Source organism: Gekko japonicus, unplaced genomic scaffold, assembly GCF_001447785.1.
Source record: "Gekko japonicus isolate JY-2015 unplaced genomic scaffold, Gekko_japonicus_V1.1 scaffold729, whole genome shotgun sequence".
NCBI classification, from domain to species: Eukaryota; Metazoa; Chordata; class Lepidosauria; order Squamata; family Gekkonidae; genus Gekko; species Gekko japonicus.
In genome coordinates, this window is record NW_015175378.1 from 706,298 (window position 1) to 732,504 (window position 26,207).

Sequence of the window (26,207 nt, forward strand, 5' to 3'; positions counted from 1 at the left end):
TGGCTAAGAGAAAGGTGGAAGGGAAGTGCCTTCCTGGGGGGTACTTCACCCCCACCTTTCTGCTGGCTGCAAATTGCCATAGCCAGCAGAAAGAAAGTTGTGAAGTGCCTTCCAAGGGACACTACCCTTACCTCGGGCTGCCTGGCACAGCCCGTTTAAATGGGTTGCATGAAGTAGCCCGAGTCACCTGGGCCAGCAGAAAGGAAGGGGTGAAGTGCCTTTCCACCAGATAGGAAGGGTTCAGTGTCTTCCAGAGGACATTTCACCCCCTTTTATCTGCTGCCCAGGGAAATCCACAGCCAGCAGAAAGAAGGGGGGATGAAATGCTCTCAGGAGGCACTTCACCCCCATATTTAACCCTCTAGTTTCCCCCACACACACACACACACTTAGAACAAGAGGGTTTAAATGGCTCAGACTCATTTAAACCTATCAATTGAATGGCGGGACTGCCACTCAGCTGTTTGGTTTAAATGGCTGGGAGCTTTTGAAACCCCTGCTTTCTGCTCCCCGTTTTCTCAGGAACCAGAAAGCAGAGTTTTAAACTTTAAATGGCCCACGAACCTATATGAATGGTTTGGTTAGGGAACCAACATATCTGTTCAATTCATGGTTCAGCCACAAACCAAACTGAAAAAAAAATGTGGTTTGTGCCCATCTGTAGAATCGGACACAGAGACAGGTCTCATCCAGGGCAGCTACCATAAAACAGGTCTGGGCTATGTTGAAGCTGATCCTGACTTGGCGCACAAATGTAACCAAGCTGTACATGGGTGTGGACTCAGAACTCCCCAGTAACACACACAATAAAACAACAACAAAAAAGGCTTTATTGAAGACGTGTTAATCAGTGGCACTAAAATGCACAAAGATTAGAAAGCTAACTAGCTACCTTATACTGGAGTCCTAAGAGAGCACTACTGGTTATCGAAAAAGACTCCCACAGCATAATACAAGTGTCTTCTTGGCAGAAAGGAGGCGTGGGAAGAAAGGATAAAGGGTAACACTTGTTCTCACTAACCTTACTTATAGAAAAATGCTGACAATTACTTCCTGACCTCCTCAACCCATTACTGGGCAGTATTCATGGAAAATTCCAGGGTGAGAGCAAGGTCCCTCTCCCATACCAGATTCAGAGATGAACTAGGTAAGCCAATTTGCAGGCCTGAGTAGATTGCTTTTAGAAGTATCAACCATGGTGTATGTGTGTGTGGGGGGGGCTAATGCCTGCAGAAATTCAGAGGACAGTGAAGTTAGCTGAAAGACTGGAAAATTCCTTTAAGATGGTATATGTCTTAATTGGTTTTCAATCTGCTGTGATTAGAAGGCTCTTCCCATGTGCGAATCTTGTGGTGTAAAGGCTTTGACTCTGACTGAACCTCTTTCAATACTCCAGGCATTCATAGTTTCTCCCATGTGTGAATCCTTTGATGTGTGATTACACTGCCATTCTATCCACACTCCAAACATTTATATGGTGTCTCCCCATGAACCCTTGGATGTTTCGTTAGGTAGTGATTCTCGGAGAAGACTTTCTACAGTCCAACATTTATATGGCTTCTCCCCTGTGTGAACCTTCTGATGTTTAGTTAAGTTGGTATTCCAAGAGAAGCACTTTCCACACTCCAAGCACTTATATGGTTTCTCTGTATGAACTTTTTGATGTCTAGTTAGGTTGAAATTCCAAGAAAAGCACTGTCCACATTCAAGGCATTTATATGGCTTCTCCCTTGTATGAACCTTTCGATGTGCAGTTAGGCCACCATTCCGAGAAAAGCATTTACCACACTCCAAGCATTTATACGGTTTCTCCCATGTGTGAACCTTCTGATGTCTAGTTAGGTTGAAATTCTGAGAGAAGCACTTTCCGCACTCCAAGCATTTATATGGCTTCTCCCATGTGTGAACCTTTTGATGTTTAGTTAGAACAAATTTCCAAGAGAAACACCTTCCACACTCCAAGCATTTATATGGCTTCTCCCCTGCATGAACCTTTTCATGTCTTTGTAGGCTGACATTCTGAGAGAAGCATTTTCCACACTCCAAGCATTTATATGGTTTCTCCCCTGTGTGGATCTTTTCATGTGCTATTAGGGTGGTATTCCGAGAGAAGCACTTTCCACACTCCAAGCATTTATGTGGCTTCTCCCCAGTATGAATCTTTTGATGTGCAGTTAGGCTGCCATTCCGAGAAAAGCACTTTCCACACTCCAAGCATTTATATGGCTTCTCCCCTGTGTGAATCTTTTGATGTCTAGTTAGGATGCTATTCCGAAAAAAGCACTTTCCACACTCCAAGCATTTATAGGGCTTCTCCCCTGTGTGAACCTTTTGATGTGCAGTTAGGGTGCTATTCTGAGAAAAACACTTTCCACACTCCAAGCATTTATATGGTTTCTCCCCAGTGTGAACCTTTTGATGTGCAGTTAAGGTGATGCTCTGAGAAAAGCCCCTTCCGCATTCCACACATTTGTACTTTTCCCAGCATGTTGTAACTTTCTGATGTATTTTAACATGGAATTTGCAGCTGAACGCTTCTCGATTCATGGTGCCATTATGCCTTCTGCTTCTGTTTCCTGATTCATCTTGGGCTGAGACCTCAGGCTTATTTCTGCTCTGACAGGAAAGCAGTTCCTTCCTCTGCTTCTGTTTTACCACTCGACCCCTAGATATTGCATCCGCCTGTAGATGCTTGACTTTTTCCACAACTCTCCTTGATTCCTTCTCACTCACCATTTCCATCAAATCTCCAACTGCAAAAGAGAGACAGAAAGTAAATAAGAATGAAAAGGTACAAACAACAATTAACAGGTGAAGTGAGCAGTGAATGGTATTTTCAACAATTAGAACCTGGGGCATGGAAAAACTTGAGAAATATATAACCACACACCCAGATATCTTGGAAGAAGAGAAATGGGTGACAAAAGCAAGAGGAAAGGGATTTCTTGCTTCTGTTGTATGTACTCGCCTTTTAGATCACATTAAGGTTAATATGTTCTCTGGTCTTTATTTAGGGATCACGTAAAACTGAATAGGAAGATAAATGCTTTAAAAAATATTGAGTCTTACTAAAATCATTTCTGATTAAAGATAAGGAATAAAATATGGAAGCACTTATATCCAGAGATTAGACACATGAACAGACAAGACAGATCTTTCAACAAACTGGGAAAATGACTCAGGCTTGCAAAAAATCTGGGGGGGGGAGTACATTGGGGAGTTATAACACCCCCTAATAACAGAAGCAATGCCTGTAGCATAAGAAACAAATGCCTTCAGTGGCCATTGCAAGACCACCACTGTCAGCCTTCAGGCCTTGGTTTCTGTCAGAGACGGGGGCAGGCAAGATTTTACTAACAAGAAGTAAGGGAAAGTGCTACAGCACACACAGGGAGAGTGGAAAATATCTTCCCAAAAATATTTCTACAAAACAAACAGGATTTAGCAACTTCCCTGAGCTATCACAGCCAGTGTGGTGAAGTGGTCACAGTGTCTCACTAGGATCTAAGGGACTCCGCTTTGAATACCCAGAACTTTTCCATGGTTGACCTGGGGCCAGTCACACCCTCTCAGGCAGACCTAACTCACATGGTTGTTGTGAGGATAAAATGGTGGAGAAAGAGCAACGTAACCTGCTTTGACTCCCCATCAGGGCAGAATACGAGGTAGAAATGAAACAAATACCTCTGCTTTTTGCAATGGAAGTGACGGCTGCCTCTTTATGAGAGGCAGAATTCATCAGAAAATATCAGAAAAACAAGGAAGTTACAGGGCTGGCAAGCAGAGACATCAGATCTGGAAAAAATAAATGTCTACTAGCCCTGGTGACTGCCTCCATATTCAGAGGCAGTAAAAACCAGAATACCAGTGCCAGGAGGCAGCATCCGGGGAAGGCCTTGGCCTCCGTGCCCTCTGTGTTCGACTCTCCAGGGCAGCTGGTCGGCCAGTGTATTAAACAGGACGTGGACTAAATGCACTGATCCAGCAGGCCTCCTCTTTGTTCTTAGAAAAAAGGCAAATGGCAGGGCGCGGGAACTGATTTTTCATACTGCAACTAAATAAACAACCCCCATTTTATTTTTTCTAAGGGAAGGAAGGTGGAAGAGTTTCTGTCGGAAGGGGGGGGGGAAGGAGGCCAAAGTTCACCTCCTCGTTCTTCCAAACGTCTGGAGAGACATTCCCTTTAACTGAAGAACAGAGAAGGGACCCCCTCCCCCACTTGTCTCTCCTCAGATTATCTGACAAAGAGAACGTGGGCATGGGTTTTGGCTCTCACTGGAAACTGCACTGAGGTGGCCAAGGAAGAGCAGAACGTTTGGAGGAAAAGCACTTCTGCCTCCCGAATCCTCACTCGTCACCTGGAAGGTGGGGGCAGCGTCTCTTGCCTGGCTTCTCTTCCCCCGCCTACCACCTTCCTCACAGTTGACTCTCATGTTCTCCGCCACCAAGATTTTGGCTGGAACTTTCCATTAAACCCAGCCGATTCCACTCCAAGGGGTGGTGACTCCGGGGGGCCTCAGGCAGGGGCGTTTTCCAGCCCTGCAACTGAAGATCCTCCTCTCTAAACTCCCTTTTTAAGTCTCACAGACTGAACCACGGACATTTGAGATGCAGATCAGAAGCTCTGCCACAGAGCAAGGGACCCTTCTCTGGTGCAGTGAAATCAATGATGCTTTTGCTCATCTCCTCCCATCAGCCTCACCCACTCAAACAAAGGCCTTTGGGAGAGCCACGCCACATCAAAACGGAAAGGAAAAGCAGGAGCTACGGGGATTTCCTAGCAGGAACCTAGCAGGATATTGCCCATCTCTCCCGATCAGAGCCCTCTTCATCAACGGGCTTCTCTTTACAGCAAAAAAAGTATTTTATGCTTTCTTCTTCCAGCACTTTAGGACCCCCAAGTGTGGGAGCTTCGTTCTTTCCTCCATGGCAAATGAAAGTGTGTTCTGAAATCAGAGAGCCAAAGGAAGATGCCACCCCCTCCCTTCTCTTCTGTAACCCTTACCCAGAGAGGCCACCATCTCATAATTTTCCTCCATCACTTCCCAGAAGAGCTTTCTTTGGCCTGGATCCAGCAGAGCCCATTCCTCCTCCGTGAAGGACACGGCTACCTCCTCAAAGGACACCGGGGGTATCTGAAAGAGGAAAATACGGCCCAGTGGATCATCTATTCCTACCCCTGAACGTTCAAGAAAGAAGAATCCCATTGGCCAGTCAACTGAATAAAGAATGCAATACATCAAACCAATGGCAAGGAAAATTGCATTGGTTTCTTTTTCAACCTCTGGCAGGTACAATATTCTGAAAGTCTCCAAGAAATATAAACTCAGACCATTGCAAAGAACTGGGCTTCTCTTGGTTGAGACTAATTAAATGTGTGTGGGGGGAATAGACTGTATAGCTGACATACCACTTTGCAGATTAAACCCCAGAAACACACAGAAATTGTGCTTTGAGAGAAGGTTTCTGCTTTAAGCATTTTTGTCTGCAGAGGCGTTCTGTGTTACTCTAAAGCTTGCACCCAGCTCTATAAACACAGACTTCCCTAATTAAAGTCAGTGTGTCTTTTGTTCTGTTTTTAACCCAACGACCCAAAGGCCTATTCACTCCAGGCTGTGTGATGGTTGGGGTTTGGTGGGTGAGAGATGCAGGGCACAAAACACCCAGCACAAACCTGCTGCCTCAAAGACCTTTCCAGATATTTGTGCATGGTGGAGTGACGGCAGATTGTACAACACGTCCTTCAGCTGAAAGTAAGCTACTGCATCATCTTAACAAATTTGGGACTTTCACAATAGAAATGCCTTAAATAAACATGTGTGTGTGTGTGTGTGTGTAAGTGCCGTCAAGCTGCTTCTGAAATATGGCGACCCTATGAATTAATGTCCTCTAAAATGTTCCATCATTGCTGAAGTCTTGCAAACTGAGGGCTCTGGCTTCCTTGAGTCAATGTGTGTAAGTGCCGTCAAGTTGCTTCTGAAATATGGCGACCCTATGAATCAATGTCCTCTAAAATGTTCTATCATTGCTGAAGTCTTGCAAACTGAGGGCTGTGGCTTCCTTGAGTCCAATCCGTCTCATGTTGGGTCTCCCTCTTTTCCTGCTGCCCCCAACTTTTCCTAGCATTATTGTCTTCTCCAGTGACTCTTGTCTTTCTCATAATGTCACCAAAGTATGATAGCTTGGTCTCCATTGACAGATCCTTACAATTAAAACTCCTTCCTAGCTCTTTCATGGCTGCCCTTCCCAGTCTCAATCTCCTTCTGATGTCTTGGGTGCAGCCTCCCTTTTGGTTGAGGATGGAACCACGGCATAGAAAATCTTGAACAACGGGCAACAGCTTCGGTTTCTTCACCATCTGCCTAAGAGTTGTGTGATTCGCGAGTAGTCATTACTTTTGTCTTCTTGATGTTCTGCTCTAATCTTGCTTTAACACTTTCTGCTTTAACCTCCATCAGGAGTCCTTTCAAGTCTTCACTATTTTAAGAACATAAGAACATAAGAGGCGCCAATGTTGGATCAGGCCAAAGGCCCATCCAGTCCAACACTCTGTATCACACAGTGGCCAGAAATACCAGGTGCCATCAGGAGGTCCACCAGTGGGGCCAGGACATTAGAAGCCCTCCCCCTGTTGACCCCCCCCCCAAGCACCAAGAAGACAGAGCATCACTTGCCCCTGAGTCCCTATCTATATCTGAGTCCCTATCTATTTCTGCCAGCAATGCGGCGTCATCTATGTATCTCAAATTGTTAATCTTCCTTCCACCAATTTTCACTCCGCCTTCATCTAAATCTAAATCGCTAGGAGTCATTACTTTTGTCTCCTTGATGTTCAGTTCTAATATTGCTTTCGCACTTTCTACGTTAACCTCCATCAGGAGTCTTTTCAAGTCTTCACTATTTTTTGCCAGCAATCTGGTGTCATCTGCCTATCTTCAACTGTTAATGTCCCTTCCACCAATTTTCACTCCACCATCTAAATCTAATCCAGCTTTCCTTAGATTCATCTAAATCTAATCCAGTTTTTCATCTAAATCTAATCCATCTTGAATCTGTATGTTCTACATACAGACTGAAGAGATAGGGAGAGAGATAAAAGACACCCTTGTCTGACACCATGGCCCACTGAAAACCTTTCTGTTTCTCCATTTTCTGTCCTAAGAACAGGCTCTTGTCTGGAGTACAGGTTGTGGGTCAAAACAAAGAAAAAATACTCAAAACTGGCCACCAGTTTCAGTAATAAAGAATAAAAACACTGTGGCCCAGATTAGCCCCAGAACATTCCTCTGCTATTCTGCAACGGAAACAACAGTTTACTCCCCAGAAGCCACAAAGGTGGAAGCAGCAAAGATGAGGAAGGTGGAGTAGACCCCCTTCTTCACTAAACAAACATACAGACCAGTTTCCAATTCAGTCTCTAGAAGAAGCAACAGTAGGTATTTAAAAGAGCTCCATTATAGAAGCAAAACATAGCCAAATGCGTCTTTTGAGATTAGCCTGTGGGTTGTGGGTCAAAACAAAGAAAAAATACTCAAAATACTCAAAAAAACAAAACTGCAAGTGCAGCAAGCTATGGGGGACAGTTAGAAAGGTAAGAACAGGCAATGGACCCTACTGGATCAGACCAGGTGTTTGTGTAGCTGCTCAGAATAAAAAGACCCCCATGCTGGTTGCATGAAACACATTCAAGGGAGTGAAAAATCAAGGGCCCCCCCCATGCTCCCTCCAACCAGCTCCTCCAACCAGCTCTTCCTGTTTCACTCCTGTTCACACACATTTTCTTACCGTTTCCCTATTCTTGCCCAAGAGCTGCAGTTGAAATCCTAAACTCACCTTTTTTCCAGAGACGCAAAAGCCAAATTCTCCCTCCATCTGGGGGAAACAAGAAGGAAGAGAGGCCTTGTAGAACAGCATGTTCCATAAATTTCTGTCTCCATCTCGAGGAAATACGCCCCCCTGGACACCTAGAGAAGGCATGGTTGACATTTCTGGTGCTCGCAAGTCCTTCTGGGAAATGTAGTCCCCTGCAACAGCAACACCCAAATGGAATTAAAAAAGCATAAATATTTGGGAATGGGGAATAGGAGGTCTCTTGGCTCATTTATTGCTGTGTGGGGCAGCCTCCTGTGTGTATGAATAAATCTTCTTTCTTGCTTTATGAAACCGTCTGCTTCAGTGATCTCTGTCCTCTTCGGGCTCAATATAAAATTTACCTCTCAGCAGCAACCCAAAGCCTTTCCGTTTACTGTCCTTGAAACATCCTCTCACTGAGGGGAAGCCTCATACAATGAGAACAAAAAGGAAATACTGTGGAAATTCAAGAGGGTCAAAGGAAGATGCCACCCCCTCCCTTCTCTTCTGGGGTTTTAATAAAAGGGAAAAGAGCCTCACCCAGAGAGGCCACAGTCTCATAATTTTCCTCCATCACTTCCCAGAAGAGTTTTCGTTGGTCTGAATCCAGGAGAACCCATTCCTCCTCTGTGAAGAACACGGCTACCTCCGCAAAGGACACTGGGGATCTCTGAAAGAGGAAAATATGGCCCCCTTGATCATGGACTCCAATCCCTGAGCATTCAAGAAAGGAAGATGGATCTTATCTCCTGCTCAATTGATTCAAAGATGAAATACATCAAACTGACGGCAGGGAAAATTGAATTTGTTTCTTTTTCAGCCTCTGATAGGTACAATATACTGAAAATTTCCAAGAAATAAAATTGCACAAAACTGGGCTTCTCTTGGTCCAGTCCAATTAAATGAAAACAACAACAACGACCCCGAACTGACTTTATACCAGTGTGTCTAGATGAAAACTGTTTCTGCGGAGGGATTCAGCTCTGTAAATATAAACTGGCCTAATTAAGCTCACCATTTCTTTTGTTCTGTTCTTTACCTAACCCTAAGGCCGACTCATCCCAGGCTGTGTGATCCTTGGGGCTCGGTGGGTGAGAGAAGCAAGGCAGAAAACAGGAAGCACAAATCTGCTGCCTCAGAGACCTTTCCGGATTTTGTGCACTGTGGAGTAAACGGCAGTTTGTACAGCGTGTTCTTGAACTGCAAGTAAGCTACTGCGTGATCTCAACAGATTTTGGGCTTCAAAACAAAAGGAACTGTTTAAGGCAAAGATAAACATGTTCCAGAAAAATCCCTAAATTAGGGGTGGGGATTATTCTTGTCTAGAATAGTAAAATGAAGGCTAAGAGCGTCAAGAATGGGTCATCAGGGTTAGTGTTCCCTCTAAACCGAGTTAGTGTGAGCTAGCTCAGTTTTTTAGCCTCTGGCTCACACATTTTTGACTTGGCTCAGGAAGGATGGCTCCAGAGAGCCAACTCATTTATGCAGGAGCCAAATCGCTCGCTCACAACAGTTCCCTGGCAAGGCAGGATACAAATTGAAAATAATAAATAAATAATGCCAGTAGCTCACAAAGTAGAATTTTTTTCTCACAACACTCCACAGCTTAGAGGGAGCATTGATCAGGGTGGCTGTGGGAGATTCAGTAACAAACATGAAGGAAACTGAAAAATCCTGGTGCAGATTAACAAAAGAAAATCCTTCTGACATTTTGCAATGGAAGTGATGATTTATTCCCAACAAACCAGGCAGGTGGAGGCAGCACAGACTAGGAGGGTGCAGATTCCCCTCCTTCACACAACACAAACCCTGAGACCAGTTGCCAGTTCAGGGAGCTGCTGCAGGGTGAAGTTCATGGGAATCACACGCTAGAGGAAGCAACAAGGGAATTTAAAGCACAACTACCAGAGCAAAAAATGGACAAATGTCTCAGAGGAGGTTAGCCCCTGCAGTATCGGACTGGAGGTTCAGCTAAGCTTTAAAAATGAAATAAACCCAGGCGGGTTGCAGGAAACACATTCAAGCAGTGCTTCCTCTAAACTGAGATAGTGTGAGCTAGCTCACAGTTTTTTAGCCTCTGGGACACAGTTTTGCCTTAGCTCAGGAAGGGATGGCTCCAGAGCAAACTAACTTATGCAGAAGCCAAATGGCTGGCTCACACCTTTAATGCCAGGAGCTCACAAAGGAGAATTTTTGCTCACAGGACTCCACAGCTTAGAGGGAGGATTGCATTCAAGTGAGTGAAAACAATCCCCCACTCCCACCCCCGATCTTGCCCAGGGAAGATTCTTTTCCGAGGCTCTCTCTGGCCACCTCTTCCCTTTGATATACATTTTCTCTCCCCTAATCTTGCCAAGCGCTGTAGAGGAAATGCTAAACTGACCTTTCCTGCAGACGTGCAAGACACCCATTCTCCCACCATCCGGGGGAAACAAGAAAGAAGGGAGGTCCTCTGGCACTGTGGCATATCCCGTAAATTGCCTTCTCCACCTCGAGGAAAAACCGCCCCGTCCACTCCTAGAGAAGGCCGGGTTGCTCGCAAGACTTTCTGGGAAATGTAGTTTCCTGTAGCAAGAACAAAATAAAAATTTTACAAACCCCAAAGCATTTGGGAACGTGGAGGACAAGGTTTCGTTGTTCTTTTTTTTTGTGGCTGTGTGGGGCCGCTTCACGTGCATGTCCAGACATCAATGTGTGTTGCTTTATCCTCCTGCTTCAGTGATCTCTGTCCCTCTCCAGGGCCAGGCTCAATACAAAACTGACCTCACAGCCAGTGTTCCCTCTAAAGCTGAGTTAGTGTGAGCCAGCTCACAGTTTTTTTAGCCTCCGGCTCACACATTTTTGTCTCAGCTCAGGGAGGAGGGCTCCAGAGCAAACTAATTTATGCAGCAGCCAAATCGCGCGCTCACAACTTTAATGCCAGCAGCTCACAGAGTAGAATTTTTGCTCACAAGACTCCACAGCTTAGAGGGAACATTGTGCCACCCACCCAAAGCCTTTCCACTTGCTACCCTAAGAACATCTTGTCCCTGAGGGGAAGCCTTACATTGCACAGACAAAGGGAATAGCGTGGAACAGGAAATACGGTAATAATGAAGCCCCCCCCCCCCTCCCACCTGGGAGACAGCAAAGGAATTGGAACCCCCTGGGGCCACGTGATCCCCAGACCCTTTCCCCCACCAAGTCCTTTTTGTATTGGAAGCTACAGTTGATGACGGAAGTTAACAGACGGGAGGAACTCCTCTGAGCAGAAGCCGTTTACCTTCACTTGTGCAGTGGGTGCTTTCTGCAAAGTGTCAATTGCCCTCATACATTTCCCCCCCCAAATCCCATACATTTTAAAGCAGATTTTAGGTAACTGACCTCCAAACGATCAAAGGCCTCTTCTGCCTCTAAGGCCACAATCAAAGAATCTAACTGTTTGGAGGCGCAATAGTGATTATATCCAGAGTTCTTCTAATGTTGTCAAATATATTTCTACTTAATATAAATCATGATTGATCTTCATGGATGTAGTGGGGAATAATTTTGTTCAATCTTTGTACCAATATAGGTAAAGGTAAAGGTTCCCTTGCTTGAAAGCCAGTCGAGTCCGACTCTAGGGTTGCGGTGCTCATCTCCGTTTCAGAGCCAAAGAGCCAGCGCTGTCCGAAGATGTTTCCGTGGTCATGTGGCCGGCATGACTAAACGCCAAGGCGCATGGAACACTGCTACCTTCCCACTGAAGTGGTACCTATTGATCTACTTGCAATTTCTTGCTTTCGAACTGCTAGGTTGGCAGGAGCTGGAACTAAAGACGGGACCTCACTCCGTCATGCGGCAGCTCGGGTCTCGAACTGCTGAACTACTGACCTTCCACCGCCTGCAGTTCAGCATCTTAACCACTTGAGCCACCGCAGCTCCATATGTACCAATATAATTATTATTTTTTAAATTGGTTTAGCAATGAAATAGGCCTGCAAGATTCTGCTTTGGTCAAATCCTTGTCTTCTTTTGGTAGAACAGTGATCCTGGCTTCCAATGTATGGTTGCAGGTTTTGGTTAAGGGACCCACTAATTGTAAGGTGGTGGTGGTGGTTTTTTGTAGCATTCTGCAGGAAGCCTGTCTTGACCTGGTGACTTATTTTGTTATTTTTAATACTGTTGGTAGCTTCTATTGGGATGATCAGTTGTTCCAAGGTAGATGGCCAGGTGTTAGTTTTGTATTAAAGTTAACAGATTTCAAATATCCATTTATGGATTCTTCTGTGGGGTGTTTTGAAGTATACAAGGTTTTGAAATAATTAGTGAAAGTTTGGACTCTTTCTTGGGAATGAGGAGTGTGTGTATTTTGTGAATTCATGAGTGAGTGAACTATTTTGGAAGTAGATTTTTTGTGAGGCTCTCCTGCAAAGTGATAACTGTCTCTCCTTCCTGTGAGGCAGAAGCTGTCTGTCTGAGGCAAGGGCAACAGTGGCAGGTTGAACTGCCAGCTGAAACTCCAGAGGAAGAGGAATATGGCCTCAGCCCACCAGCACCTTCTACACCCATCTCAGATACTGACAGGACTGAGACGACACAGCCAGTGCCAGTCTCCTTTGACGGCCCCACCTGAACACTTCAGGAATGGGTCAACAAGAGCAAACCGCCCAAACGTCTGGTGAAGAGGGAGTGCCACCCCCTGGTGCAGAACCACGGGCTGCTGAACTGGGACTGTCTAGAAGCTTTCTGCTCACTGGAGAAGCTCTGTGAGTCGTCCTTCAGCACTATTAATAAGAGGCTGGATGCCATAGAGAGGAGGCAGAGACGCTTGGAGAGAGTGCTGAGGCCTCTGGGAGCAATAATCAAGGAACAGAGGAATGGAGGGGCGGCAGGGTCTACTGGGAATTAAAACCACAGCTGTAATGTCAAATGTCCAGTGTTGCCGCCCTGAGCCTGTCTCGGTGGGGAGGGTGGGATAGAAGTCAAACAAACAAACAAACAAACAAACAAATAAAGCATGCACGAGGATTTAAGGCTTTTTCTCCAGTATGTGTTTTAAGAAAAAGAAGTTTCTTTTGGATTTCAAGAATATCGAACTTTTTTCTTTCAGAGTCTAGTTTGTGTAATGTGCCCCCCCATGTTTCATTCCCCCCCCCCGATAAGTTATGTTGCCTTTTAGTTCTGATATCCGTTTGGACTTTTTAATGGCTGAAGTGATTGAGACTGACCGTGTGTATACAGACTCCACAATTTAAATTGAATACAGTTTTAATATCTTCTGTTATTCCTGTGCATATTGAACTGTTCAATAAAAGTAATCTGTTTAATGTCCAGTCTGGGCCTTTGTTATCATTCAATTTATTTAGTAAGACACGGGGTACCCCTGGAGTGATATGACCATTTTTGAACCAATTTCCACAGAATGAATTTGATTGATTAAGGATTTGGAAGCCAACAGATAATCAATTCTAGTATAAACTTTATGAACCAGAGAATAATATCTGTATTCTCTCATTTTAGGGTGCACCAGATACTCAAAATAATCTAATATCTTTCTAGTTCTTTCACTTTATTAGAGTAACTGGGGTTATGTCCATTATGATGGGATTTGTCCAACCTGAGATCTATTACGTAATTCAGTTTTCCCCCAGTTAACACTTCTCCTCTTTGAAAATTGAATAATTTTGAAAAAGTGTCTTTAATAAAATTAAATTGGGCCCCTGCCACACAGGGGAAAAAGTACAGCCAAAGTGCGGCTTTTTAAAGACGCACCAAAAGAAACATGCGGTGGCAGGATCACATAGATCCCCTGAGCCGCCATGCAGTTCCTCCCCGGCACGATCAGATTGGGGGGGGAAGCTACTGAAGGGAGAGCAAGGCTGCCGAACTGCGCGTGTGTGCGCATGCGCAGTTTGGCCGGGAGCCTGGATTGCTCCGGATCTTGTTTTCTTCAAATGGGAGCGATCCTCTAATGCGGGCTTCTTTGAAAATATTTTATCCTTGGATGTAAAAATTGAACTAAAATGTCTCGTGGAAATTTAGATAGGGCAGTTGAAGGTGGCCCCAGTCGATATGCTTTAGTTATGGTTGGAGCTATGCCAGATAGAAAGAAGCAAGTTATGGTGAGATAAAAGATATAAACTCAGAGTTAGCTCCAGGAGATTCAGCCAGCTCTCTGAATTTTAAATTATTTTGGCATTGTTTGCTTTCTAATTCCATGATTTTATTGAATAGCTTCATTGGATTGCAAGGTTTTAATTTCTTCTTCCACCTTGAGCCCCAACTCAAGTGCTGTGTTAACTGTTTCTGTGATGTCTTTAATGGAGTTTGTGAGCTCTTTAAGTAGCATGGTGATCGGTTCCAACAGCTGGGACATCTTATCAATAAAGAATTAATTAAATGTGAATCTTCTGATGTTTAGTTAGGTGTGCATTCTGAGAGAAGGACTTTCCACACTCCAGGCATTTATATGGCTTCTCCCCTGTGTGAATCTTCTGATGTTCAGTTAGGTGGGCATTCTGAGAGAAGCACTTTCCACACTCCAAGCATTTATATGGCTTCTCCCCTGTGTGAGTTTTTTGATGGGCAGTTAGGTTGCCATTCCAAGAGAAGTACTTTCCACACTTCAAGCATTTATATGGTTTCTCCCCTGTGTGAATCTTTTGATGTAAATTTAGGTAGGCATTCTGAGAGAAGTACTTTCCACACTCCAAGCATTTATATGGTTTCTCCCCTGTATGAATTCTTTGATGTACAGTTAGTTCACCATTCCAAGAGAAGCACTTTCCACACTCCAAGCATTTGTATGGTTTCTCCCCTGTATGAGTCTTTTGATGTAGCATTAGTTCACTATTCCGAGAGAAGCACTCTCCACAATCCAAGCATTTATATGGCTTTTCCCCTGTGTGAATCTTCAGATGTGTGATTAGGTGGCTATTTTGAGAGAAGCACTTTCCACACTCCAGGCATTTATATGGCTTCTCCCCAGTATGAGTCTTTCGATGTCTAGTAAGGCTGGCATTCCAAGAGAAGCACTTTCCACACTCCACGCATTTATATGGTTTCTCCCCTGTATGAGTCTTTTGATGTACTGTTAGTTCACCATTCCGAGAGAAGCACTTTCCACACTCCAAGCATGTGTATGGTTTCTCCCTTGTGTGAATCTTTTGATGGACACTTAGTTGACCAGTCTGAGCGAAGCACCTTCCACAATCCAAGCATTTGTATGGTTTCTCCCCTGTGTGAATCTTTTGATGGACACTTAGTTGACCAGCCTGAGCGAAGCACCTTCCACAATCCGAGCATTTATATGGCTTCTCCCCTGTATGAATCTTCTGATGTGTGATTAGGTTGCTATTTTGAGAGAAGCACTTTCCACACTCCAGGCATTTATATGGCTTCTCCCCTGTGTGAATCTTTTGATGTGTAGTTAGGTGGCCATTTCGAGAGAAGCACTTTCCGCACTCCAAGCATTTATATGGTTTCTCTCCTGAATGAATCTTTTGATGTTTAGTTAGGCAGGCATTCCGAGAGAAGCACTTTCCACACTCCAAGCATTTATATGGTTTCTCCCCTGTATGAATCTTTTGATGTAGCATTAGTTCACTATTCCGAGAGAAGCACTTTCCACAATTCAAGCATTTATATGGCTTTTCCCCTGTGTGAATCTTTTGATGGGCAGTTAGGTAAGCTTTCCAAGAGAAGCACTTTCTGCACTCCAAGCATTTAAATGGCTTCTCCCCAGTATGAGTCTTTCGATGTGTAGTAAGGCTGTCATTCCGAGAGAAGCACTTTCCACAATTCAAGCATTTATATGGCTTTTCCCCTGTGTGAATCTTTTGATGTACAGTTAGGTAGGCATTCCGACAGAAGCACTTTCCACACTCCAAGCATTTGTATGGTTTCTCCCCTGTGTGAATCTTTGGATGGACACTTAGTTGACCAGTCTGAGCGAAGCACCTTCCACAATCCAAGCATTTGTATGGTTTCTCCCCTGTGTGAATCTTTTGATGTACAGTTAGGTAGGCATTCCGACAGAAGCACTTTCCACACTCCAAGCATTTATATGGCTTCTCCCCTGTATGAATCTTCTGATGTGTGATTAGGTGTGCATTCTGAGAGAAGGACTTTCCACACTCCAGGCATTTATATGGCTTCTCCCCTGTGTGAATCTTTTGATGTGTAGTTAGGTGGCCATTCCGAGAGAAGCACTTTCCATACTCCAAACATTTATATGGTTTCTTCCCAATATAAATATTTTCATGTACTATTCGGTTGTCATTCTGAGAGAAGCACTTTCCACACTCCAAGCATTTGTATGGTTTCTCTCCTGTATGAATCTTTTGATGTCTAGTTAGGTTGCCACTTTGAGAAAAGGACTTTCCACACTCCAAGCATTTATATGGCTTCTCCCCTGTGTGAATCCTTTGCTGCCTAATTCTTGAACTACTCCAGTGGAAGCTCCTTCTACCTTCCAAGCATTTATACCTTTTCCAGCAAGTTATAACATACTGATAAGTTTTAATGCTGAATTTGCAGCTGACCCCTTTCTGATGCATGGCACTTCTATGCCTTAATCTCTTTCTTGTTTCATCTTGGGCTGAGACCTCAGACTTATTTCTCCTCTGACAGGCAACCAGTTCCTTCCTTTGCTTCCCTTTTGCTTCCCTTTTTCTTTTGCACTTTCTCTTTGGTACCACTTGATCCCCAGATTTTGCTTCCACCTGCAGATCCTTGTGTATTTCCACAAGTCTCCTTCCTGATTCCTTCTCACTCACCATCTCTCTTACATCTTCAACTGTGAAAGAGAGAAAGAAATCAGATAAGAATGAAAAGGTACAAATACTAGTTAACTGGTAAAGTTAGTAGTGTGCAGTATTTTCTATAATGAGAATGTGGGGCCTGGAATAACCTTCAGTAATATTTAATCCCACACCAGGATGTCCTTGAAAAGGAGAAACTGTGACCAAATGAACAAGGAATGGGGTTTCATACTTCTGTTGCAGGAACTTCCTCTTGAGATCACATTAGGGTTAATATGTTTTCTGGTGTTTATTTAGGGAACACTTTAAACAAAAGAGGAAAACAAATACTTCAAAAAAATCTTGTATTTTATTGAAATTTTTTTTATGATATGAAAGGAATAGTGGAAAATGACCCAGGCTTGCAGAAAAACCTGAAAAAAGTGCATGGGGGGCTATAAAATCCCAAAACAATGGAAGCAGTGCCTGTAACATAAGAAACACAGTGGCCATTGCAAGGCCACCACAGTATTGACAGCCTTCAAGCCTTGACTTCTCTCAGAGGCAGGGAAACGCAACAGTGCCTTTTAGAGCATTGCTCTGGTCTTTGAGGGAAGCCTCCCCTGGGCCATGCCCAGCAACAATCGGACCCTGGCCACCTGATACCACACCACTTAATTGACTCACCCAGGACTGGCTGCTTGCTACTGTTCGACAGCAATCACATTGCAAAAGCCAGTGTGTGGTCTAGTGGGCAGACTTTCAGATTACGGTCTGTGAGCCTCAGATCTGAAGCCCCAGTCTGCTCTGGAAAGCAAACGGGGTGACTGCTCTGGAAGCAAACTGGGCCAATCATACACACACAGCCTCACCTCTCTCACAGTGTTCTGAGAATAAAACGGAGAAGCAGAGAATCGTGTGAGCTGCTTTGAAGCATTATTGGGAAGGAAAATGGAATAGACACCAAATGAATTAGGAATATAGCTGAACATGGGTGGCAAGTTAAAAGAAGGATGGGTGGGTGGGCAGGTAGCAGAGAAGGAAACATGGAAAGTGAGCGTGCAGGGTGAAGCAGGTGCATGCAGGTGAAGTGAGCGTGCAGGTGAAGACAAACAGTACGGGGGGGGGGGATACAGTGGAAATGAATGGACTCCCCACAAGTCCTTGTAGGTTCCCTGTGGTGAGATTGGACCCAGCCCAACTAGCATCATGCAACAGGACCTACTCTAGTGGCTGGGTGTCAGGTTCCACAGCAAAACAACGATGTACCCGCTTCTAAGAAGGTTATACATTTATTGAAAAGCCATAGCTGCAGTAACATAAACACTGTTAGGAATGGCGGGTTAACTATGCGCATAATAGGATATAGGGCATTCGTATGGCAACGGGAAGCTTCCCATGAAGCGTAGAAGCAGAGAATGCATGGCACTTCCACCTGCGACCTTGAAAGATACGCATTACAGCATAGAGAATGCATGGCATCACCACCTGCGACCTTGAAAGATACGCGTTACAGCATAGAGGCAATTAAGCGCCTGGGAAGAACTGCACAGCAATAAAAAAACAACTCCACATCTCATGGCAGCGATAGCTGACACTGGGTTGGCACGGCATAACTGGGCCAGATCTTTCCCAGGTAGCAGCTGTTGGGAAAGGAAGGCGGGAAAGCTGAAGATTGGAGGGGGGCAAATAAAGGTAGATTGGCTGGTGGGTAGGACTGAAGGAAGAAGCAGAGAAACATGAGGCTAGGGGGGTTGCCCGGAAGGAAGAGGGACCAGCACGGGATAAGGGATACAGTAGGAAATGAGTGACTTCCCCCAGAAGCTGTGCCAAACATGAAAGGAACTGGAATATGCTGGAATATGCAGCCCCCAGACTCCTCCCCCACCACCATGTGCTTTTTCATTGGAAGCTTTGGTTGATGGCTGAAGGCAGATCTAATCAAAAATAAAAGCTAGGCACCTCAATGTTGGCCACCCATTTCAGGATTATGATGAGACTTGCAGTGCGAAAAATGAAGGGAATCGAGCCATCCCGGCACAAATGAGCTCCATGGCATCCCTCTGCTATTTGAAATGGGAGCAAAGGGTTACTCGTGAGAAGGCAGGAAAGTGACACAGCACAGACAGGGCGGGTGAACATCTCTCCGGTCTACGAAACAAACTGGATGTAGAAACTTCCCAGAGCCATGAGATACAGTGTGGTGTAATGGTTAGAGGATCTGACCGGGATCTCTCAGAGACACAGCTTCAAATACCCAGAACTCTTCCAGGGACGCTTCCTGGGGGACTCTGAGCCAGACTTAATGCAGAGGGCCGTTGTGAGGCGAAAATGGCGGAGAGAACAATAAAGGCTGCTTTGTGTCCCCATAGAGGAAAAAGCTGCCCAGAGAGGGAGGGTGGAAAATATCCCCTCCTTTAAAACAAAGTGGGGGTGAAGGATGGCCTCTTGCTATCACAGGGAATTAGGTTCAATTTCCTACTACGAGGCTATACCAACTTTGCTCAGTCTTATTAATGACTGTCGTCTAAAAATGACTGGTGTGCCGACATTGAAATTTTTTCTTCTGCTTTGAACCTGATTGGCACTTACCAAATAATAACAGAGTTTTGAAAGAATACAGTTACTGCAGTTTCATATGAACTGATAATTGCCCATCTCTGAGGAAGATACTCTGAAACAAAGTATTTATCCGGAATCTTCGTAGGATGGTCCTTATGCAGCATTGTATTTTGCTTTGTATATTTTGTACATGTAATTTCGTCGTTTTGTGGCAGGTATACTTCCCCAGGAATCCAGGCTAGGCCCTGGAAAACTGGCCCATTGGCACTTACCAAATAATAACAGAGTTGTGAAAGAATACAGTTAATGCAGTTTCATATGAACTGATAATTGTCCATCTCTGAGGAAGATACTCTGAAACAAAGTATTTATCCGGAATCTTCGTAGGATGGTCCTTATGCAGCATTGTATTTTGCTTTGTATATTTTGTACATGTAATTTCGTCGTTTTGTGGCAGGTATACTTCCCCAGGAATCCAGGCTAGGCCCTGGAAAACTGGCCCACCGGTTCAGGATGATCAAGGGAGCAGCAGTGTCAAAAACAAAGGGAATCCAACATCCCGGCTCAGGGTATACCTGTGGTGTTTCAAAGAGAAGCAAAGGTGCACTCGCAAGATGCCAGGAGGCATCAGAAACTAGGAGGGTGGGAAAATATCCAGTCCTGTACAAAACAAAGAGGAATCGACACCTTCCCTGAGCTATCAGATCCGGTGTGGTGTAGCGGTTAGAATGTCCAACCAGGATCTCAGAGACCCAGGACACATCCACGGACGCTTCCAGATAGCTTCCTTTCAGCCAGTCACACCGACTCAGCCAGGAGGAGAAAGAGTAACATAAGGTACTTTGGGTCCCAGTTTTTTTTTGGGGGGGGGATATGGTAGGGTTGCCAACTCTGGGTTGGATAATACCAGGAGACTTTGGGGGTGGATCCGGGAGAGGGCGGGGTTCAAGGAGGGGAGGGGCCTAAGCATGGGACAATGCCATAGAGTCCACCCTTCGGAGCAGCCATTTTCTCCAGGGGAGCTGACTGATAGCTGGAGATCAGTTGTAAAAGTGGGAGATCTCCAGGCCCCATCAGGAGGCTGGCAACCTTAGGATATGGGGTGGAAATCAACAAAATGCCTCTGCTTTTCACAGTGAAAGCAGTGGCTGCCTCCTTATGATAGGCAGAAATAATCAGAAAATATATGAGTACAATGAGTTATGGGGTTGGCGAGCAGAGAAAGCAGTTCAGGCCTGGGGAAAATAAATGGCTACAAGCGGTGGTGATTGAAGGGAACCTCCCTATTCAGAGGAAGTAAGCCTCAGAATATCAGTGCCAGGAAGCCACATCTGGGGAAGGCCGAAGCCTCCATGCCCTTTCTGTTTAACTCTCCAGGGCAGCTGGTTGGCCATTGTATGAAACAGGACGCTGGACTAGATGCACTGATCCAGCAGGCCGGCCTCTTCTGTTCTTCAGGGGGAGGGAAGAGACAGATGGGAGGCTGAGGGGATTGATTTTTCCAGATTTCAACTCAATAAGCAGAAGCCCCATTTTGTTTTTCCAGGGGAAGGAATGTGGAAAGGTTCCTGTTGACGGGGCAAAGGAGGCCAGAGTTCACAGCCATGTTTCCCCAAACTTCTGGAGAAACACTCCCTGAACTGAAGAATAGAGAAAGGATTCCGAACCCCACTTCATCCATCTTGGTCTTCATTAATTTTTTCTGATTATCTTAGGATAAAGAGGATGTGGTAGAGAAGATGTGGGCATAGCCACAAGGTATAGCTAGGGGCTCTGGGGCAAGTGATGCTCTGTCTTCTTGGTGCTTGGGGGGGGGGTTAACAGTGGGAGGGCTTCTAATGTCCTGGCCCCACTGCTGGTTGGCCATTGTATGAAACAGGACGCTGGACTAGATGCACTGATCCAGCAGGCCACCACTTCTGTTCTTCAGTGGGAGGGAAAAGGCAGATGGGAGGCTGAGGGGATTGATTTTTTCCAGATTTCAACTCAATAAGCAGAAGCCCCATTTTGTTTTTCCAGGGGCAGGAAAGTGGAAAGGTTCCTGTTGACGGGGCAAAGGAGGCCAAAGTTCACGGCCTTGTTTCCCCAAACTTCTGGAGAAACACTCCTTGAACTGAAGAATAGAGAAAGGATTCCCAACCCCACTTCATCCATCTTGGTCTTCATTAAAGTTTTCTGATTATCCAGGGGCGGAGCTTCGTCGTGTGCCCCGCCCCCCCGCACCTCACCCGGGGGAACTGCAATCCCTCGCGATCCCCCCCCGAATTGACCTCTGCCAAGGAAGAATTTTCCATCAAGCCCACCAGATTCTACTCCAAGCGGTGGTGCCTTGGGAGGACCTCAAGCAGGGACCTTTCCCAGCCCGGCAACTAAATTTCCTCTCTAAACCCCCTTTTTCAAGTGGTTTTTACCACAGACCTTTGAGATGCAGATCATCAAATCCGCCACTGAGCCAGGGCCCCTCTTCTGGCCTAGTCAGATCAATGATGCCTTTCCTCCTCTCCTCCCATCAGCCTCATTCACTGAAGCAAAGGACTGTGGGAGAAGCAGTCTGTGTAAAAACAGAAAGGCCAAAGAAGAAGGGATTTCCCAGCAGGAACCCAACTGGATATCATCCATCTCTCCCCATCAGAGCCCTCCTCATCGATAGGTTTCTCTTTATAACATCAAAGTATTTTATGCTTTCTTCTTCAGGTCAAGTAAGAGCCCCAAGTGTGAGAGCTGCATTCTTTCCTCTGCGGCAAATGGAAATGTGCCCTGGAATCAAAGAGGGTCAAAGAAATATGCCACTCCCTCCCTTCACTTCCATGAGCATAACAGACGGGAAAAGAGAGGGGGCGTGGCATATGCAAATAAGTTATGCTAATGAGTTATGCTAATGAGCTCCGGCAGCTCTTTTTCTACAACAAGACCCCTGGCCGCAGGGATTTCCTAGCGGGAACCCAACTGGATATCATCCATCTCTCCCCATCAGAGCCCTCCTCATCAATAGGTTTCTCTTTATAACACCAAAGTATTTTATGCTTTCTTCTTCGGGTCAGGTAAGAGCCCCAAGTGTGAGAGCTGCGTTCTTTCCTCTGTGGCAAATGGAAGTGTGCCCTGGAATCAAAGAGGGTCAAAGAAAGATGCCACTCCCTCCCTTCACTTCCATGATCATAACAGACGGGAAAAGAGCCTTACCCAGAGAGGCCACCGTCTCACAATTTTCCTCCATCACTTCCCAGAAGAGTTTGGCCTGGATCCAGCAGAGCCCATTCCTCCTCCGTGAAGGTCATGGCTACCTCCTCAAAGGACACCGGGGATCTCTGAAAGAGAAAATTATGGCCCAGCTGATCATCTATTCCTGTCCCTGAGCATTCAAGAAAGAAGAATCCCATCAGCCAGTCAACTGATTTAAAAATGCAATATATCAAAATATTGGAAGAAAAATTGAATTCGTTTCTTTTTCAGCCTCTGACAGGCATAACATACTGAAAGTCTTCAAGAAATATAAACTCAGAAAACTGCAAAGTGCTTCTGTTGGGTCAAATTCCCTTATTATTCAAGTCCAATCAAATGTAAAACACATAGGCCGTACCAGTATCTACTATATTATCTTGCACATTTCAGCCCAGAAATGCCACCTTTTAGAGCCCCAGAAATACATGGAAATTGTGTCTCCAGACAAAATGTGTTTGACACCAGAGGCGTTCTGCGTAACTCTAAAGCTTGCATCCAGCTCTGTAAGCATGAATTGGGCTAATTAAAGTCTATTTTGTTCTATTTTCCCCTAACAAAGGAAAGGCCTATTCACCTCAGACCATGTGATCCTTGGGGCTTGGTGGGTGAGAGATGCAGGGTCACAAAACACCCGGTAGGAACCTGCTGCCTCAGCGACCTTTCCAGATATTTCTGCATTGTGGAATGAGGGCAGTTTGTACAACATGTCCTTGAACTGCTAGTGAGCTACTGGCATCATCTCAAGAGATTTTGGACACTTACAATAGAAATGCTTTAAGGCAAAGATAAACATGCGTGCGTGCAAGTGCCGTCAGGTCGCTTCTGAGTTATGGCGCCCCTATGAATGACTGTCCTCCCAAATGTTCTATCGTTCATAGCCTTCCTTGGGTCTTGTAAACGGAGGGCCAGGGCTTCCTTCATTGAGTCCATCCATCTCGCATTGGCTCTTCCTCTCTCCCTGCTGCCGTCAACTTTTCCTAGCATTGTTGTCTTTTCCAGTGACTCTTATCTTCTCAGATGTGACCGAACTATGATCGCTTGGTCGCCAGCATCACATCCTTTCACTTAGGAATCTTTCCTAGCCCCTTCATGTCTGCCCTTCCCAGTCCCAAATCTCCTTCTGATGTCTTGGGTCCAGCCTTCCTTTTGGTTGACGAGCTCCTTCATGGCTGCCCTTCCCAGTCCTAAATCTCCTTCTGATGTCTTGCGTCCAGCCTTCCTTTTGGTTGATGAGGGAGCCACAGAATAGAAAATCCTGAACAATTTCCATTTCTTCACCATCAGCCTAAATGTTGTGTCATACGCTAGTAGTCACTACTTTTGTTTTCTCGATGTTGAGCTCTAATCTGTTTTTTAGCACTCTCTGCTTAACCTTCTTCAGAAGTCATTTTAAGTCTTCACTATCTTCTGCTAGCAATTTGGCGTCATCTGCCTATCTCAAAATCTAAACCAGCTTTCCTTAGGATATATTCCGCATACAGACTGAAGAGATGGGGAGATAAAACACACCCTCGTCTGACACCGTGGCCAATCGAAAACCCTTCTGTTTCTCCATATCCTGAGCTAAGATTAGCCTCTTGTCTGGAGTACAGGTTGCCCTTTAAAACAAAGTTAAACATATGGCAGAAAAATTATTCTGTCAGGGGAGGAAAATTATTTTTTCTATAATAATAAATTAAAGCTGAGAGTCTCAAAACTGGCCACCAGCTTCAGCAATAAGGAATCACAGCACTGTGATGCTTTACTCCTGAGAAGCCAGGAAGGCGGAGGTAGCACAGATTGGGACGGTGGAGAAGATCCCCTCCTTCACAAAACAAACATACAAACCAGTTTCCAATTCAGAAATCTTCTGAAGGCCGTGCTTGCTGGAATCATACTCTAGAAGAGGAAGCAACAGTAGGTATCAGGTAGAGCAATCCTGAGCCATGTTGTCAGCTATGCTGCCATGGGGGTTGGGGAGTTCAGTCTGTGTCTTGTTAATTGCTATTGCATTCCTATCCCTGTTGTTCTGCCTTTGCTGAAACGCTTATCTCTACAGATGTGCAGGAGGGGGTTGTATTGTCTGGAAGTCTCCTATGTACCGTGAGAGACTCTTGGTTCTCAGCTTTAGCCACCTAACGGTTTCCTAACTTATCTCGCGCATGGGAGGGTACCTAACTGGCCCATGCCATGGGTGTGTGTGTGTGTGTGCATATGGATACCCTATATCCTATTAGGCTCTATTGGTTCTGACACATGTCTGCGCTGCGGCAGGCAGCTGCCACATGACAATTGGCAGTGCTGGTCTATTTCCTAAGGGTATAAGTTGTGGAGTGGCCAGCCTACGAAGTCTGTTGCTCATATCCGGGTTAGCGTCTATAGCAACTGTGCCGCGGCGGTCAATGGAGGTACTGCGTGGAGGCAGTGGCACTGTGATAGAGGAGGCTGCCAAAACCAATCCGGGGCCCTGTGGCGAGGGGATGGAGTCCAGTGTCAGGCAGGCGATGGAGAGAGGAGGGCCCCAGGAGTTTCAATGCCTCCCACCTAGCTTCCATGGTACAAACGGGGGGGGGGGGGGCAGCAGGGTCCTCCCAGATCTAGTTTCACACTCTCACAACCACACCAAGCTGACTCATTCACCCAGACCACTCTCTGGCCCCTCCCCCCTTCAGACAGAAGCCGATGAGGTGAGAGAGGGAGGCATCTTTTGCCACGGCATGTCGGTGCCATGGAGCCACATGGCTGTGCCTTGTAAAGAGGTCAGCCACAGAGTTTGGACTTGGCTCTCCTCCTTGGGGGTCAGTGCCAAGTGCTCGCGCTGTAGTGCTCAGCGCCCTCTCTGCACTTCCCCCACCACGAAAGGGCCTCTCCGCTTGCTCTGAGTTCACAGGGCAGGGAGCTCTGAGACGGGAGTCCTGTGCCGCGCGCCCTAACTACTGGGTTCTGAGACGCCCAGGCGAGCGTTTATGTAGCATGAGGGTCCCTAATTGGGTGCTGGGGAGGGGGCTTGGCCCCCACGGGGAGGGTGGTGATTGGTCAAGTCCAGTGTTCCCTCTAAGCTGAGTTAGTGTGAGCTAGCTCACCGTTTTTTAGCCTCCGGCTCACACGTTTTTGTCTCCGCTCAGGAAGGGATGGCTCCAGAGCAAACTCATTTATGCAGCAGCCAAATCGGTCGCTCACAACTTGAATGCCAGGAGCTCACAAAGTAGGATTCTTGCTCACAAGACTCCATAGCTTAGAGGGAGCATTGGTCAAGTCTGTAGTCAGCATCCTGGGCTCCTCCAAGCCTAATTGGCAAGGCCGCAGCGGCAGGGAGAAGGCTCGATCTTCACATACCATTGGCGCCTATGGGCCACATAACGCTTTTTGCTGATGTAACTTTCTGCCTCTGGCAGGGGGCATTCCCAGGCTGAAAGGGCTCAGGGAGCCGAATAACTCTGGCAACGCCCCCAAAACCGCCCACAACCATACTGGTGCAGGGGTCTACGCCTTGGCCATGGCAACGGGCAGCCACCGCAGCCCACCACCAGTGCCCAAAAGCAACGGAACAGAACTGGGGGCCTGCGCCGTCGTAAGTGGCCTTTACACTGACGTATTTTGGATTTACGCTCAATGTATGGGTCAGTTAAGAACATAAGAACATAAGAGACGCCAATGTTGGATCAGGCCAAAGGCCCATCCAGTCCAACACTCTGTGTCACACAGTGGCCAGAAATACCAGAGCCATCAGGAGGTCCACCAGTGGGGCCAGGACATTATAAGCCCTCCCACTGTTGACCCCCTCCCAAGCACCAAGAAGACAGAGCATCACTTGCCCCAGAGCCCCTATCTATACCTTGTGGCTAATAGCCACTGATGGACCTCTGCTCCATATGCTTATCTAATTCCCTTTTG

The 26,207-nt window shown here is 45.9% G+C and overlaps 2 protein-coding genes across 6 annotated transcripts in view; both read right to left on the reverse strand.

Annotated features, from left to right (window-relative positions):
- Nucleotides 1–10,299, reverse strand: part of LOC107122455 — a 43,963-nt gene extending 33,664 nt beyond the window's left edge. Inside the window, 6 exon segments of the mRNA XM_015425557.1 lie at nt 1,404–1,536; nt 1,538–2,753; nt 5,006–5,135; nt 7,834–8,024; nt 8,392–8,521; nt 10,235–10,299. Coding sequence (XP_015281043.1) covers nt 1,404–1,536; nt 1,538–2,753; nt 5,006–5,135; nt 7,834–8,024; nt 8,392–8,521; nt 10,235–10,273 — 1,839 coding nt within the window. The 5' untranslated portion in view covers nt 10,274–10,299.
- A 3,575-nt stretch (nt 10,300–13,874) lies between these two features.
- LOC107122457 (zinc finger protein 420-like) lies at nt 13,875–16,547 on the reverse strand. 5 transcript variants are annotated; one of them, XM_015425563.1, is made up of 3 exons: nt 16,080–16,547; nt 15,755–16,022; nt 13,875–15,502 (listed from the first exon to the last, which is right to left on the reverse strand). In XM_015425563.1, the coding sequence occupies exons 1-3, from the start codon at nt 16,368–16,370 to the stop codon at nt 14,208–14,210; spliced, it is 1,854 nt and encodes a 617-aa protein (XP_015281049.1). In that variant the 5' UTR covers nt 16,371–16,547; the 3' UTR covers nt 13,875–14,207. The 5 variants fall into 5 exon arrangements, with proteins under 5 accessions (XP_015281049.1, XP_015281047.1, XP_015281048.1 ...); XM_015425561.1 differs by having other exon boundaries at nt 13,875–15,991; nt 16,076–16,547; XM_015425562.1 differs by having other exon boundaries at nt 15,680–16,547.
- Nucleotides 16,548–26,207: the final 9,660 nt, after the last annotated feature.